This window comes from Dendrobates tinctorius, unplaced genomic scaffold (genome assembly GCF_039654945.1).
Source record: "Dendrobates tinctorius isolate UK_male_01 unplaced genomic scaffold, ASM3965494v1 ptg000158l, whole genome shotgun sequence".
Classification (NCBI taxonomy): domain Eukaryota; kingdom Metazoa; phylum Chordata; class Amphibia; order Anura; family Dendrobatidae; genus Dendrobates; species Dendrobates tinctorius.
This window is the reverse complement of record NW_027361825.1, coordinates 16304759-16321846: the sequence shown is the minus strand read 5'-3', so window position 1 is coordinate 16321846 and position 17088 is coordinate 16304759. Positions and strand designations below refer to the sequence as shown.

General features: G+C 38.1%; 1 protein-coding gene across 1 annotated transcript; it reads right to left on the bottom strand.

The window, feature by feature from the left end:
• Nucleotides 1-15707: 15707 nt before the first annotated feature.
• On the bottom strand, nucleotides 15708-16856 carry LOC141051686 (3-galactosyl-N-acetylglucosaminide 4-alpha-L-fucosyltransferase FUT3-like). The gene has a single exon (XM_073548680.1). The coding sequence runs from the start codon at nucleotides 16812-16814 to the stop codon at nucleotides 15708-15710; it is 1107 nt and encodes a 368-aa protein (XP_073404781.1). The 5' UTR covers nucleotides 16815-16856.
• Nucleotides 16857-17088: the final 232 nt, after the last annotated feature.

Genomic DNA, 17088 nt, shown 5'->3' with positions numbered 1-17088 from the left:
TCTTCGTAATAAAGTAACATACCAGCTGTTGAGTTATGTCATCTTGCGTCTGTGTCTCATGATGGTGAGGGAAGAAAAAGAGCGACCTCTACAGTTAGCCATGAATTATATACGTCTCCTAAAGCACGTGGTCTCTACATATATGGAGCTGTCTTTCTACCATGAGCCAAGCTTAAAAATAGCCTATGTCATGTAAGCTAAAGCATTCTACAGAACTGAGTCTTATAAGAAATTAACGGATTATTAATATTTAACAATTCCCCCTTTTGAGGGAGACAGACATTAATTGGAACCCTCAAATATAACGATCTTTTTTCTTCTTTTCTTCTTCTTTGACAAAATAATTTAATATTAATAATAATAATAATAATAATAATAATAATAATAATAATATTAGATTACCGTTATAAGTACTCAATGACATAATTGATGTGAATTCATGTTATGGTAAGCCGTGAACAATATTCATATAAAATATGTATAATTATACTTCCCTAAATCTAAATTGAAGCATCTCAGGTCCAGTCATCATCATCTGATGTCATCTGGTCTTCATTTTGATGTCTTCTGTCTTCTTCTTGGTTCTTTTAAAAATACAGTTTTCTTATAGCATATAGATGTTGTAGGAATTGTGTGGTGTATCAAATCAAAGTTCATAAATTCAAATGTTAATACGAAAACAAAGTCTATGCAGCTTTAATATCTGTGCAGTGTCACATTTTAAAAACCTGGGCTTACATTGGCTCGCCTTGGATATTCTGGAATCCTCCATCGGTACTGGTCTTTGAACAGGTGTGACGTCTTTGGTCAGCAAAGCAAGGGTTAAAATGACTCTTCCTTGCTAAACATAGCACCATAACCAGTCCTTGTCCTAATGCACAGGACATATGTCAGGGTTGTAGCTTCCTGACAATTACCTTATTGTTCACCAGCTTTACATCGAAGCTTTACAGGTGATTGAAAACTTCTGGAACTTGATAAGAACGAGATAACACAGTTCACATCAGCATCGTAGGATCATCGTCCTCTGGTTGTCAGGTTAGACACTTTAATCGTGACTGTCAGTGGTGGATACTGCACTTGTAATTAACACAGTCTTACTGAGAAGTCATAGCTTTGTTACCTTCTGGGACTTCTGGATCGCGGCATTCTTCTTCTTGCAACTGATAAGAATCAATTTTAATATGAAAAGTCTTTATTAACGGAATTTCAGTATCTTGCTTGAAGTCTTCATTCCCTAGTCTATACCAAATCTGGTAATTATCCTATCCTATAATATCACAGCGTACCATAGCAATCAGTAAAATCCATATAATTATTATCAGAATTTGTACTGTATATGGATTTCAGTGTTTGAAATAATAAACCAATAATAAGTGATAATACATTATTATCCATTTTTTTTCATGTGATAGAACATTTTTATGTCATAGATGTAATTACCTTTTTCAACCCATAGGTGTCACTGTGTTTTATGTAACCAGTGTTATCATCTTTATTAATAAGGAATATATTTATTATACTAATAATATGTAGGAATGTATAGCCATGAACCAAAATAAGAATATATGAGTGAGCGAATGAATGAATAAAAGAATTGTTGCATATAACTCAGAAGTGAAACATTTCCTTAGTAATAGAACCATATAATTGCTATATTTAATGAAGCAATATTCTCAGTAGATATTACTTTACTAAATATTGGTGAAAGAATTAAAAATAATGAAAAATAAGAATAAAAATAAAAATAAGAATAAGGCCTTTATGTTGATGCAGAATAGTTATGTCTTCAGTAACATATACCGTTAATATTTCCATGATCTGGATTATTTCATAATTGTCATAAACTTGTGTTATCAAAATATTCAAATTATGCAACTTTGCATGTAATTCCTCTTAGTGTAAAGAAATGACTCTTTATAATACTTGTTATTATACCCAATACTTATACCATTGTACCTTATTAATATTTTTTCCTATTAAAATGTGTGAAGAAGAGGTATTAATCAAATGTGATGATGTAGTCAGGATAAAAAACATATTTTCCCCCTTAATACCAAAAAATATTGTTTCATGAAATAATTCATTTATCAAAACCAAAATTAAAAATAATTAATTTATAAATTGTGTAAATATTATACTTGCTTATACCATTATTTGTCTGAAGATGTGTAACCATTAAAATTAATTTGAATATCATAAAATTATGCTTTGGAAAAATTAATTTAAATGTAGTTTAAGATTAACACACTTGGACAGAGAAGGAAGGTCCACTATTCCCAGATGCAGCTGGTGAATACCAGGCTCTGTGCTGGTGCCTGTTTAAAAGAGCTAAAGCTGATAAGGAAAGAATAGATTTTCTTCCTAAACTATTTTCTATTTTGTTGTGCGATTGCACTTATCCACAATTAACTAAATCAAGAAATAATAATTACTATAGAAATATAGAAATATATGTTGTATAGATAATATTTCATTATATATCCTAATATTCTAATAATTTAACTGATCTGCATATTTCTCCTAAAGATAAAAGCTTTTGGGGTTTTTTTTTCTTTCCTCATTCAGAATCCTGAGGCCTCATACAAACGTATCACATTACTCGCTCAGCAGCTGCTCATACACTCAGTCACTGTCACTCAGACTGTGTCACATATTAACTTTAAACCAAATACCTCACATACGAAGGTGTGATGAATACACGTGTTTTAACCCAAATTATCCTAATTATCAATGCATTGTAAACTATTTCAATTTAGTCTCTTAATATTTCTTTGAATATTCCCCAAATACACATGACATAAATATATGTTGTATAGCTATACTTGACATTTAGGCCTGGAAAAAAAATTCCATTGCTTTGCAAAAGTTGAGACCCCCTTAAAAATTCTTTTCCTAAGGAACAGGGACATAGTATACTGGTCTGTTATACTTGTATTATTAGAACAAGGTTCAAATTCCCCTGCTGTGGTTGTCATTCAAACCATGCAGTAAAGCACACACCCAGAACATTTTAAAAAGCAATTAGTTATTTCCTTTTAAGGGTTAGATATATAATCATGCAATTATTGCAACATCCTGTGTAAATAAAGGCATAAATCCTTGGAAGAGAATTTTTCTCGATTAAGTCCTGCTTTGAAATGAAAATTCTAAGGAAACATAAAAAATAAGGTTAATATCATATTCATAATTCTAAATATTATTACTGATGTAGATTTTAATTTTCATTAAAAAATACAGTTCTACTATTTCTACTTCTACAAACACTCTATATATACTGTATGACTATGTATATATCCACAAACCATAAAACTACAGGATTATACTCTATAAAATAATTACATATAACTCACTAATTGTATAACACTGTTACACAAAATATATTACTTTTTCTAGCCAATTCCTACACCCATACTTATTTCTCTGCAAAAAATATCCTGAAAGGTTCTTGCCATTTTAAAGCTGATAGATTCTTGGAGCAGAGTATTCAGTTTACAGGCCATGATGTCACTCACCACCTGTTTCTGTCTGTTAAATTCGGCCATCTTTGTTACAGAAAGAAGATCAAAACTCATCATTTTTCTTAATTCAATTTGTGTCTTTTCGGTGTTCTTTTGCATCATTCCATATGGCTTATAACAAACATGTGATTTTCTTTTTCTTTCTTCGTAGATTTGATTTTGGGGAAAACTCATTTTAGAAGGTTTTGCTAATACAAGCTTCTGATAAGATTTTACTCTGCCTGTCTTTACAAAATTAGCACAATTTACTTTCCTCTCACGATTCTCGTGTTTTCTGGCAAAATCAAGGGATTGCGCACATTCAAACAAAGAATCTTTTTGTGACGCAATAACACGTGATGCAGGATTTAGAAACCAAAATTTGCTTACAAAACTCCTTATGAGGGACGGTGTTTTGACATTCTCACTCAGCATTTTGTACAAACGTTCATATATGGACATGAACGTAAAAATACATTCCTTCCGACCAATTCTTAATTTTTGAAGAATATCAATATCTGGATGATTTTCATTTGATGAACAAAAAATGAGAATTTTTAATCTGTCTTTATCAGTTAAATTCTCATGTATTTCACCAGATAACTTTAAAGACAATCTCCTAGAAAAGGTTACAGGGATCCACATTTTGAACAACTGATTCTTCTCCTCGTTAGATAAATCAAATTTATCAGAACAACTTTCAAACATCTCAGAGTTCCTACAAACATCTATTTTGTTGTCATAAGCAGGAATTATTTGGCATATTTTTATCAAATTCTTCCTCACGCTACTTCGGATTTGGGCCTGTGAGTCTTCTATTTTTAGTGGTACGTCTTTCCCTTGTACGTCCTCTACGTCAGTTCTGAAGTCTCCTCCTACTTCTCCATCTTGTTCCACGTCTGCAAGGTCACCTTCAATGGCTGCTACAGACACTTGATTACAGTCAATCTCACTAACTTTACAGCCAATCTCGAGAACATCACAACAATCATTTTTGGATTTCTCTGACACAGATCTATGAAATATATCTACCATCTGTAGAATATTTTTTAATCTCTCTCTTTCTCTATTGAAAAACTTAGAATCTAACCTTTGATTCTCGAGTTCACACTCGGCATATAAACTTAACCATAAAACTTCTGAATTAGAATTGTCTACAGACTTAAATTTCAATTTACTCTGCTTAGCAAGACAATTAATGACATCCATTTTATCTTACCTTGAAATGTCTCAGCTTGTTCCTTTGATGGACAACTCTGGGTTCCTGTTGTCTTCACACGTCTGGCTTACGTCTGGTACTTTTGGCACTTGTAGTACTTCTCAATCTATCTGGTAATTCTTACTTCTAGGTTCTATGTGATTCTTGTAAGTAGTGGAATTCCCGATAACTTGCACATATGATTTGACGTTAGCAAAGTCCAATCCCCCGTGTGGGCAAGTTGAGGGAAATCCGCAAAAAAGTACAAAAATTCAGATCTGGCTGGCTCTCCAATGTAAAATAATGCTTATCCTGTAAAATACTCAGGACTAGTTACCAGATAAAAATATAGTGGTTTATTTGGATTCTTCCATCAAAGAAAGGTTATTTCAGAAAAACAGGTGAATAAAAATAAGTGAAAGAGATATTGTCCATTGTTCATAGCAAAGCAGCATGTATTCTTCTTTCTCTCCGGGAACCCACATGGCAAATGGCGTCTGTCTCTCAGTTCGGCTTCTTCGTAATAAAGTAACATACCAGCTGTTGAGTTATGTCATCTTGCGTCTGTGTCTCATGATGGTGAGGGAAGAAAAAGAGCGACCTCTACAGTTAGCCATGAATTATATACGTCTCCTAAAGCACGTGGTCTCTACATATATGGAGCTGTCTTTCTACCATGAGCCAAGCTTAAAAATAGCCTATGTCATGTAAGCTAAAGCATTCTACAGAACTGAGTCTTATAAGAAATTAACGGATTATTAATATTTAACAGTCAGGCTCTCATCTGTCGGCGCAGGCCACAGGCCTCACATCTGCTATGATGCCTTTGATTCCCCTGGGTAAGAATTTACAGTCCAGATCCCAATATAATGGGCTTTCAGGGATCCTGTGTTTAGGTGTGTTCCAATTGTTGTTTGTGGGGGTCCTGATTGAGCTGGATGAAGTGGATTGATAAGCCCAGTCTTGGAGCTCCTCTATGTGTGTCTGTTCATGTCGGCGGCCATCTTGGATCTTGCCTCTCTCTCTTTTAATGTTAATATTTCCCTTCTGTTAGTCTTAACCCCTTTGGTCTTGCTGTTGTCACGTAGTTACTTGTCCTGTGTGATGCGACCAGCAAGTCAGTAACTAAAACGACAAGACAAACAAGGGAACACCGGGGACACAGTTACAACGGTGGGCCCTACAATAGGGAACGGGGACGTGGACACCTCCTGCACTCCCCTGAGGCAGTGTCCCTGAACACTCCTAACGTTCCCTATACAGGCTCTTCTCCTGTCGCCGACCAGGATACCTAGTCCCTCACTAGTCCTGCACCTATCCCTTACTAGGGAACTGGCTAGTGCGGACACTGGTCCCACCGTTGTACTAATATAAGAATAGGGAAAACAACAAACAGGGAAAACAAACAACTTAGCTTTCTCTGTTGCCAATGCTCCTGAGGCAACAGAGTACGGCACCCAGATACAGCTTCCAACTGAACAGCTGATACACCAAAGCTCTGGATGAGCTGCAAAGCACTGCTCCCAATAGCTCCTCTCTCCTCCAAGGTTGGTTAGGAAATGACCGGTATCACCAACAGTGCTTCAGAGCACCTGACACCTTTTTATAGGAAGGGTGAACACCTGTTGGCTAATTTTACACATGTAGTAACCCCAGCGGCCACCGGGGGCAACCCATTAGCAGCAACCAAGGTTGTAATAACCCCAGCGGCCACCGGGGGCTAAACCCATTAGCAGCCACTAAGGTTGTAATAATATCGGCGGCCACCGGGGCAAAAACAAACATTAAGCCAGAGGCTTGAAGGAAAAAAAAAAGGTTATATGTAAGCCCAGATCTGCCACAAATCCAAACATGGATTGTGACAGCTGTATTGCCAAGTTTTTAACACTAAGGTTCGGGTACGGCTTTAAAGAAAGCTACTGCTTGCGATGTAACACAATTTTATTTTAAAGTACAAAATTAAAGGAATTATATGATTGAATAGTATGATTGCGTACACTTTTGTACATTTTAAGATACAAAGGTTAAGTACATATTAAAATTAAATATATATAATAATTAAGTACATATAAAGATTAAGTACATACTGTATTCTCACATCATCACCAAGAGGCTTTTAAATATCATCCGTCTGGGATGTCAGAAAAGCTAACACCAAGACAGAGAACCCCTGGGAATTTCCCAACACTGTACGGGCGTCCCCACTTATGCATGTATCGCAACACTGTACACGTGTACAGGTACCCCAGTTTATGCTTCTGCCTTAGTTATGTTTTGCTGGCCTTATATAGTTTTCCAAACAATTTTATTAACATTTTATAACAGAGCATACATAAATGCAATATCATGAGGCATTCATGACACATGAAAGAAAAAATGCAAAAACACAACCAGACTATAAATAATAATAATAATAAGAACTCATGGAAACATTTCCAGCCAGCGAGACCATTTCTTTATAAAGGAAGGAAGACAGCCATTCAGCAACGCCAATTTTTGCTTATATGACTTATGTAAAATCAGATTTCCAATAATATCGAGTGAAGAGGGCACTCGAGTGGATTTCCAATAAAACGCAAATTCATTTTTAGAAACCAAAAGTAAATGAATAACCAATTTCCTAACAGAAGGATTCAATCGACTTGCATCCAACGAGAGCAAGGCGAACTGAGGAGTCAGTGAAAAATCTGATTGATTTAAAATATGAGAAATAAGAGAGGAGATGTCGTCCCAAAAATGCCGAAGACGTGGACAAAACCAAAATAAATGGGAAAGGCTACCATGATGCCCGCAATCCCTCCAATAGAGAGGGGAGGTGGAAGGGTTGATAAAAGCTAGACGAGATGGCGAATAGTACCATCTCGATATGATTTTAAAGTAGGACTCATGGAGAGCTATAGACATAGTAGCAGAATAGGTTAGAGACATGGTCAGTTCCCAAACATCTGGGGTAACAGAAAAATGCAAAACCGATTCCCATTTTTTCATATATGGGGATTTTATAAATGCAGAATCGTTGTTGAACCACTGGTAGATATAACGAGTGGACCAAAAAATATTATGGCTTGAGTTGCATTAAATATTGATCGCTGACTCTGATAGCGGAGGGCAGCGAGTCACCAGTGGAGTCAAAAATTCTTTCAAGATAGTAAAGTGTAGAAAAGCAGAGGAGGGAACCCCAAACCTATTCTTAAGATGAGAAAAAGATACAAATTTATGACCATCAAAGATGTCATTTAATTTAGAAATACCCCAGTCAGCCCAAGTAGAATGCAAATCGAATGAATAAACAGAGGCCAGAAAAGAGAGAGGAAGCCTCAACAGGAGTTGAATCCTAGAAAAACCACTTTTAAATGTAAAAAACTTCCTCCAAGCCACAATAGCAGCCATAAAAATTGTATTAGACTGAGATAAATGCTTAGATGTCAATAGATTCAAAATATGAGAACAAGGAGGGGAATTTTTATTAAGATAAAATTCCAAGTCCGCCCATGAAGGTATATGGCCAGTTGACCACCAACATAGACTTTGCTTAATAAGATTAGAGTAATAATAAGCTGAGATGTTAGGCAGTCCCATACCTCCACGTACCTTATGTTTGTATAACTGATTTGAAGCAATACGGGCCTTTTTATTTCCCCAAATAAATAAATCAAGGCGTGTCGGAAGACTAGTTAAATAAGAAGTGGAAACAAGCAGGGGAAGGGATCTGAAAACATAAAGGATTTTGATATTGATTTGGCTACTAGACATTTTCCCCATCAGGATAATTCTTTGTCTGTGTAAAAATTAAGGTCTTTAGAAATGGAGGCAATTAGGGAATCTAGGTTAGTGGAAATCAGAGATCCAAGGTTTCTAGAAAACTGCAGACCTAAATAAACAATTTCCCTCTCTGCCCAACCCCAAGAAGAGACAGCCTTTATACTCCTGATTTGAGAATTGGTGAGATTAAATTGGAAAATTTTGGATTTGGATTCATTAATCTTAAAATAGGAAAAGGAGGAAAATTTTTGAACAAGGGATTGTAAATGTGAAATAGAGGAGCAGGGATTAGTGAGAGACAGGAGGACATCATCAGCATATAGACTGATCTTAAACTCCTGATGATCTGTTCGAACACCCTCTATGGAGGAATAATCTCTGATTAATTGGACTAGTGGTTCTATTGCAAGGGCAAAAAGCAATGGAGAGAGGGGACAACCCTGCCGGGTACCATTAGAAATTGGAAATGGGGAGGAAAAGTGATTATTAATGTAAATTTTTGCTTGAGGGTCAGAATATAAGGCCATAATTTTGGTGATAAAGTCTAAATTAAATCCAAATCTGGTCCCTTCAATGGATTGCCGATGTTTGATAAAGCCAATTTGGTCCGTGGAAATTAATTTAGGCAGTATAATATTAAGACGATTAGCTAAAACTTTAGAATAAATTTTGAGGTCACTATTTATTAATGAAATGGGACGATAATTAAGAATTTGATCAGGATTAGTATTGGGTTTGGGAATTAGTACGATTGTAGCATCTAAATTTTCTCTAGGGAAGGAACCAACGGACGCAGCGGCATTAAAAAGTTTAGTTAAATGGGGGACAAGAATGTCGCAGAAAGACTTATAATAATTGTTACTATAATCATCGGGACCAGGGGCTTTATATGACTTTAATTGACTAATGGTGTCACCAATCTCTTCACATAAGAAATCTGCGTCCATAGAGTTGAGATTTGGAAGGTTAACCGAAGATAAAAAATTATTAATAGAGCATCTGGAGCGGGAAGAGAGGGATCAGACCTCAAATTATACAGTTGATTGAAATATTTCGCAAATTCATTTGCAATGTTTTGTGGGTGGGTGAGGGACAATCCCTTAGGAGAAATAATTTTGTCAATGCGGTTGCGTACTCTAAGCTTCTTTATTCGATTAAACATAAAACGGGTGGGTTTATTAAGGGACCTGTAATGATGAAATTTTGATTGCTTTACTGCTGAATCATAGAACGAAAAAATTGTGGCCCTTAATTCATTTCGAAGATGGGATAAATCAGCTAGAGATGTAGAGCTAGAGGGAGAATTCTTAGATAAGGACAATTCCAACTCTTTCTCCTTAATCAAAGCCTGCAAATTTTTAATTTTTTGACGGTTAAAATTTTTTATACGGGAGGAAATACGAATAAGAATGCCTCATATAACCGCCTTGTGAGCATTCCACTGGAGGAATGGTTTGGAAGGATCAAATATATTTTCTGAAAAATAAAAATTGAGAGATCTAGATATTTCCTCATGGTAAGTAGGATTTTTAAAAATAGAAGCATTACACTTCCACAACTGCTGATTATTAACAGAGTGCCCCTCAACCAACTTGGCAATACCAGGAGCATGATCTGAAATAGATTTATTTCCAATTGAAACAGAGAAAAATCTAGGGAGAGAAAATACGTCTGACAAAATGAGGTCAATACGAGAGGCAGATAAATGAGAGTCAGAAAAAAAATGTATATTCCTTTGAGGTGGAATTGAGACAACGAAAAACGTCAAAAAATTCATTAGTGAAAAGCCAATTATTTAAAGAAGGGAAATTAAGTCTACTGGAAGAAGAGGCATCAAGCGTATTATCGGGTACCAAGTTAAAAACACCTAAGAGTAAAAGAATGCCTCTCTTTAGAGGTTCAAGTTTTTTTAGTAATTTGTTCAAAAACCTAATTTGACCTTTAGTAGGAGCGTAGATATTGACAATGGTATAAACTTGGGAGTCTATAGAACAGACAAGGACATGAAAATGACCATTCACATCAACCAATTCCTCCAGCAGTTCAAACGATAAGGAGTCCCTGACTAGGGTCATGACACCTGCCTTTTTAGAGGGACCCGAGGCCTCAAAAACATGAGGATAATTTTTTAGGGAAAACGTGGGATGATTATTAATTTTAAATTTAGTCTCCTGGAGGCACACGACATCTGCTGCAGATTTATTAATTTCTCTCTCAAAGGAAAAACGCCTATTTGGACTATTAAGACCCTTAACGTTATAAGTAACTAATGTAAGTACCATGAAAAAAGAGAAAAATTGGCGTTAAAAAACAATCACCAGCTGGAAAGTGTCAAAAAAAGAAAACACTACAAAATTAAATAACCAAAGAATAAGTACAAACTTAAAATTGTACAGTGTTAGAACCCTAAGAGGGAAACCACAGGAAATGGTTCTCCTACTTACGTCGGGGGAAAAGTCCGTGCAGCGCAAGGCTAAGGAAACCCTCATTAACACCTATATCAAATAGACAAATTTACAATCTAAGCACAATATTAAATCATATAATATCAGATAATCCATAGACACACATCACAAAAGGCTCAGGTGACATGTCCTGGACCAGCAGAAGAAACTGTAGGAACAGAGGACAAGACACCCTGAGATTTCAGAATTGGAACCCCTCTTCAGGTGAAAGAAAAGTTGCATTCTTCCCTTTGTAATTAAAAAAGAGGCGTAGAGGAAAGCCCCACTTATAAGGAAGGCCTCGCTCCAGCAGCACGGAGGTCAGTGATCAAAAGTGTTTCCAACCTTCTATAGTTGCTTTAGATAGATCAGAAAACAACTTTAGATAGTGATATGGTTCCGGGAAGCCTCCCCTAATTCTGACCAAATTCTGAATTTTCTCTTTTATGTGGTAGAAATGAATTTTCATAATTAAATCCCTGGGTAGGTCTTTAGGGTTGGAAGGAGTCTTAGGAAGACGATGGATATGATCAATGATAAGATCCGGAGCAGAAAGATTGGGAATCATCCTCCTAAAAACTCCCTTAACATAGTCAGAAAGCTTGACGGGTGAAATATCTTCTGATATACCCCTGATTTTAATATTGTTGCGGCGGGAGCGGTCCTCCAGATCCGCCAATTTAAGTCGCAACTGGTGTATCTCAGACTTGGACTCCGAATGGTGTTTTAGAGATACCGTTTGTGATTTTTCCAATTCCCCCAATCTAGACTCATGGTTATCCAACCGAGCAGTAAAGTGTTCAAGAGTGTCTTGAAAAAGCTTTGTTTGGTTAGCCATGTCGATACACATCCTGGCACTAAGTTTTTCAACTAATGTGTTCATATATGCCTCAAGGGTTGTAGCACCAGGGAAGGCCCCGGACAACTCCTCAGGTTTCGGCCTGGATTATTTTGGAGTAGGGTTGGGGGAAGAAGAACTACAATCCTCCCCTGAGGAATTGGCACTGGAAGACTGCGTACTCCCCCCACCCGAGGGACCCTTCCTCTTTGAAGAGGAAAAAAGATCCATTGTTTCAGTATGAGAATTTGAGGAAGGAAGATCTCCACTTAACGTTATCAAACAAGCACCATGTGTGGACAACGAGAGAGACACATTGTCGGTAGAAAGCTGCGAACAGTCTCTGTCAATGGGAGAACGGGACTTAAGCGGACTCAATAGATTAACCATGTCCCTGGAAGAACCACGAGGAGACCTGGGCTCTTTATTTTGCTTTTGTCCTTTAGAGACACCTGTAGTTTTAGCCATAGGTAATTTTGAGTTGAAATGACTCATTTTTTGCCAAGTGATATAACCAAGAACTGAGAAAGAGTAGAATAGTAACTTTATATTAAATTAACCTGGGAGATAATGTCACAGAAGTGTATAGGGTTGTGTTATTTTGAGGTGACCGGCTAGGGACCACCGCTACCCAACGTCAATTTTTACTAAAATTTTTTATTTATTTATTTATTGTTTTACTTATTTTTTTGTTTTTTTGTATTTTATTATGTTTTATTTATTATTTCTAATATTATTGTTTCTTCTGTTTCCTCTCTCCCCTCTCCCTCCAATTTATATATTAAATATTATAGTTATACTTTATAAACTTATTTAGTTTTAAATAATTAATATTAATTATATAGTATATTTGTTATTTATATATTAAATGAGCAACAATCCCCTATACCAATCAGTATGATGAAGTATGTGTATACACTTTTCAATGCAAGAACAGCAAATAAAGCAACATCAAATATTAAGTTCAAACCCACCAAGAAAATGGCCCCCCCCAGCAGCTGCGACACTAGACCCACCAATAAAATGGCCGCTACCATAGGCAGCGACTGCAGTCCCCCACAGCTTCCAGACAGGCTGCAATCAATGGCGATGTCACAGGCAGAGGTGAGGAAGCCTGTGGAGCAGGAGTATACAGTGATCCGTGCCTGTCACAGCCAGTCATGTCAGGACAATGCAGCTGGGGATCTCCACTTCATTCAGAAGAAGGCCCTGGTCCAGCGATGATGTCACAGGAGGAGGAGCAGCCGGAGTTTAGAGGAACAGGGCGAGCTGACAAAGGAACTTCTCGGGCAATGTGCCCTGGTAAAACAAATTCAAAAAAGATTCAAAGCCCCCCGGTCCATCAGGGGCAACCCCATAAATGGAGGTAGATAAATTTTTATTCAATTTTGAGCCCAGAAAAAAACCTCATATAGCGGTGACATCACTGGGAGGGAGGGAGGCGGCACCTGCAGCAGTCCCAATCCAAATCATCACCTGCAATGTGCCCAGGCAAAATAAAGTTAAAAGGGGGCGCAAACCTCCCGGTTAGACAGGGGTAGAGCTATAGAAGATCACAGGGGGGGTCCAATGTATTTTGTGACGCCACCCGAATAGCGGTGACGTCAGTGGCAGAGGAGGAGGATCCGCAGCGCAGCAGAGCCCAGCGGTTTGTAGGGGGGAACTTCCACAGCAGTGTGTCCAATGAAAACACACACAAAAGAGATCCCCGACCCCCCGGTCCACAAGGGGCAGCCCCAAAATAAGAGTTAAAGCCAGTCTAGTTAAAATTTGATCACAGGAAAAAACCGCTTATAGCGGTAACGTCACTGAGAGGGAGGGAGATGGCGCCTGCAGCGGTCTCAGTCCAAGTCTTCACCTGTGATGTGCCCAGGCTAAACAAAATTAAAAGGGGGTGAAAACCCCCCGGTTGGGTAGGGGCACACACACAGAAGGTCCCAGAAGGTGTTTTGATATGTTTTATGATATCCACCGATTAGCGGTGACGTCACTGGAAGGCAGAAGATGGCGCCCAGAGAAATTTCTGGTAGGATCTTCACCCCCGCTGCCAGGGTATAACACAGTCAAAAGGGGGCTAAAACCACCTGGTTGAACAGGGGTACATCTATAGAGGGTCCAAGAGGAAATCTTCCAATAAATTGGCCCAATATCAAAATAACGAAAATGTCAATGAAAATTGATAAAAGCTCCAAAAGTCAAAAAAATTGTGGGAAAATGAATATAAATCCACACCAGTGTGATGAAAGGTGAAAAATAAATTATTTATAAAGAAAAAAGAGGCAGTCTTTGAGTCTTTTTTTACCTCAGACAGGATCTCTCACAGTGACACGGCATCAACCGACGCCATTTTAGCAGGCCGCAGTCTTCGCCACAGGATAAAATGTCCTAGGTATATCCGATTTTGACAGGAAACATTTTAAAACATGCCAAACAACTTGCTGAATAAAAGTAAGTATGAATGAGAACGAAAATTTAGAAATATAGTTGCGTAGTCAGTAGCTGTAGAGGGTTACCCCAGGAGCACGCACGCAGTGCGACTTACATCACCTGCGCCTAGGCCACGCCCGCCCTTATATAGTGACTTACACTGTGTATCTCTAGTTTCACCATGGAATCATCAGAAGATGGGCAATAAACCCTTAGGACTGTTTCACATTTCCATTTTTTGACGGCAGGCCAAATCCGCCAGGGCGTTTAAAAATGGATCTGCTTATGTTATGGGCCAAACGGATGCCACTGGATCCGTGTTGTGGACGGATCTGCTGGAGTCGGCATATGGGGGGAAATTTAAAGGAACCGTGGTCTGGAAAGGAGCGAGAGAGAGAAAGAGAGATGCATGCCAGAACGGAAATTGGGGTTAAATTTTATGAAAAGAAATTGTTCCGGGCATGCTCAGTAGAAAAAGGCGGATCCGTTGGTGGATTCCATCAAATAATGGTTGGCAACAGATCCGCCGCCCATAGGCATCCTTTATAACGCATGCGGACAGCGATGGATCTGTTGCTATCCACGTCTTTCACAGACACAAAAAACGTTTCGTTGTCCGTCCACTCAAAAGAGCGGACGGCAAAATTATGACAGATCCGTCAAAAACGGATCCAACGGATGACCATCCGTCAAAATCCGCCGCAATGCAAGTCAATGGGAAAAAAAAACGGATCCGCCAAAAAAAAGGCAGATCCTTTTTTTGCAAAACGGCAGATTTTGACTGACGTCAAAAAACTGAAGTGTGAAACAGGCCTTAGAATATAAAAGCCACAAGGATTGGATAAAATCACCACAGACAGAGGTTAAATAAACCTTAAAGGGAATCTGTCACCTCATTTTTGGCCTATGAGATGCGGTCACTGCCATCAGGGGCTTATTTACAGCATTCTGTAATGAGATAAAAAAAAATGCTGGCAGGTCTAAAGAGCGCACCAAGTCTCTCCAAAAGATATATTTTAACTTCATCCAAAAACAGAGCATCAAACATGCTACTAGCAAATGGAAAATGTGGACTTGCTCATATAACCATAAACGTGCATTTGCTTAATACTTTAACAAACCACCTTTGCCCATTGAGCATTCTTAAATGGTTCTTTCATTATTTGCCTTTCATTGCCTAGGTAGAAATGACTGCTTCTATGTCCCGGCCACCAATAGTGGGGTTGCAAAAACAGCCAAGCACAGCTATAAGTTCCAGCTACCAGAATCAGGGTTGCATAAACAGCCCAGAGCAGCTGTTTGTGTAATTCCTGTGGAAATTAGTAGGAGAAAGCCTAGAAATGTGACCTACGCTGTTGGCGTAATTTCCATCACTTAATTCACTGTGCTGTGCAGTTTCTTGTTATATTCATTTCTATGGAAATTACACAAACAGAGTAGCACAACTACACTTAGCTGTTTTTGTAACTCCGATTTTGATGGACAGGACCTACAAGCAGGTATTCTTATCTGTCATCATCCTTCCAGATTTTAGAAAATTACACGTCTTCCAGAAACCATTTTTCCACACTGTGAATGATCTGATAAACTGGACTTTGTCTGATAATTTCACAAATGCTACAGTACATATATGATGGACCTTTATTATGAGCGACACGGTATTGAAATCTCCAGTTAAAATATTTCCTATATTTCTCATCATCTTTGTCCAACTCTAGAAGATAGGCAGCCAATTCCTTAGGACTTGGGAAATCGTCAACGTGAATGAAGGCATCCGCAGGGACAAAGCGTTCATAGTTTTTCCGAGATGTTCCCAAGACAACTGGAACCGCCCATGATCCAAAAGCGTTGAACCATAGCTTCTCTGTGATATAATCCTTGTAGATTGAATTCTCAAAAGCCAAGTAGAATTTATACTGGGTTATGGTGGCATGGAAATCAGCCCAGCTCAGTTTCATGTGATGTGCTCCATAAATATCAATAGAGATGTATTTCTTTAGTTCATCATAATACGCTATACGGGGGGAACCAGGGTACCATTTACTGACGACCCAAGCAACCAGCTTTGATTTTGTGGGAATGGTGAAGTTCTTACCCTTAATTTTTAATGGTGTCATCTGACCATATGGATAGTATATATCTGAATCCTTCCGAAAAGTCATGGTTAGGTTGAATAGGTTATCCAACATTTTCAAGTTCTGGATAATCCGTGGTGGCTCCATATTGTACCAGATCCAACGCTGGAAATTAGGCTTTGGTTCTTGGGGCAATGACCTTTTGTCATACATGATATCTGCGTGATGAATGAAGACTGCATCGGCAACGCTATAAAGACTTCTGTTTATTGTCAGGTTGCATCCCAGTATACCATATTCGGGGCACTTATCCAATGGGGATACATATCCCCAAGGCCACTTCCAAATGAGGACAACAATATCCTCATATATAACAGGTTTCTTTGGGGAGTTGATGCTTTTAATTTCTGACTTGTTTTGGGTCTGGTTTCTGCTACAAATCAACTTTTGAAGATTTGTTGACACCCCCGAGGTAATGCTTTCACGATTCACTATAAAGGATATGAGGAACACGAAAAGAAAGAAAACCAATATGTTTAGATGCTTCTGGTTGGTCGGTGCGAAGATCATCTTTGGTCAGCAAGGAGACGGAGAATCCAAGTATTAGTTGTGCATTCTGTGCCTGAGGAAACAAAGAGAATCAGTGTTACAATAAGCAGTGACTTGATATTTGGTTGAAAAAGGGTGTCTAGGGGGGCGTGGCCTAGGCTCTGAGCATGCAGGCAGCAAGAGCTCTAAGCTCCCACAGTCACATTCTAAAGCTACAAAATAAGCGTGCATAGGGTTAACTAAAATAACCTTGCTGGACCCTATTTTATTTATGAAGTTTGGGTGCCCATTTTGA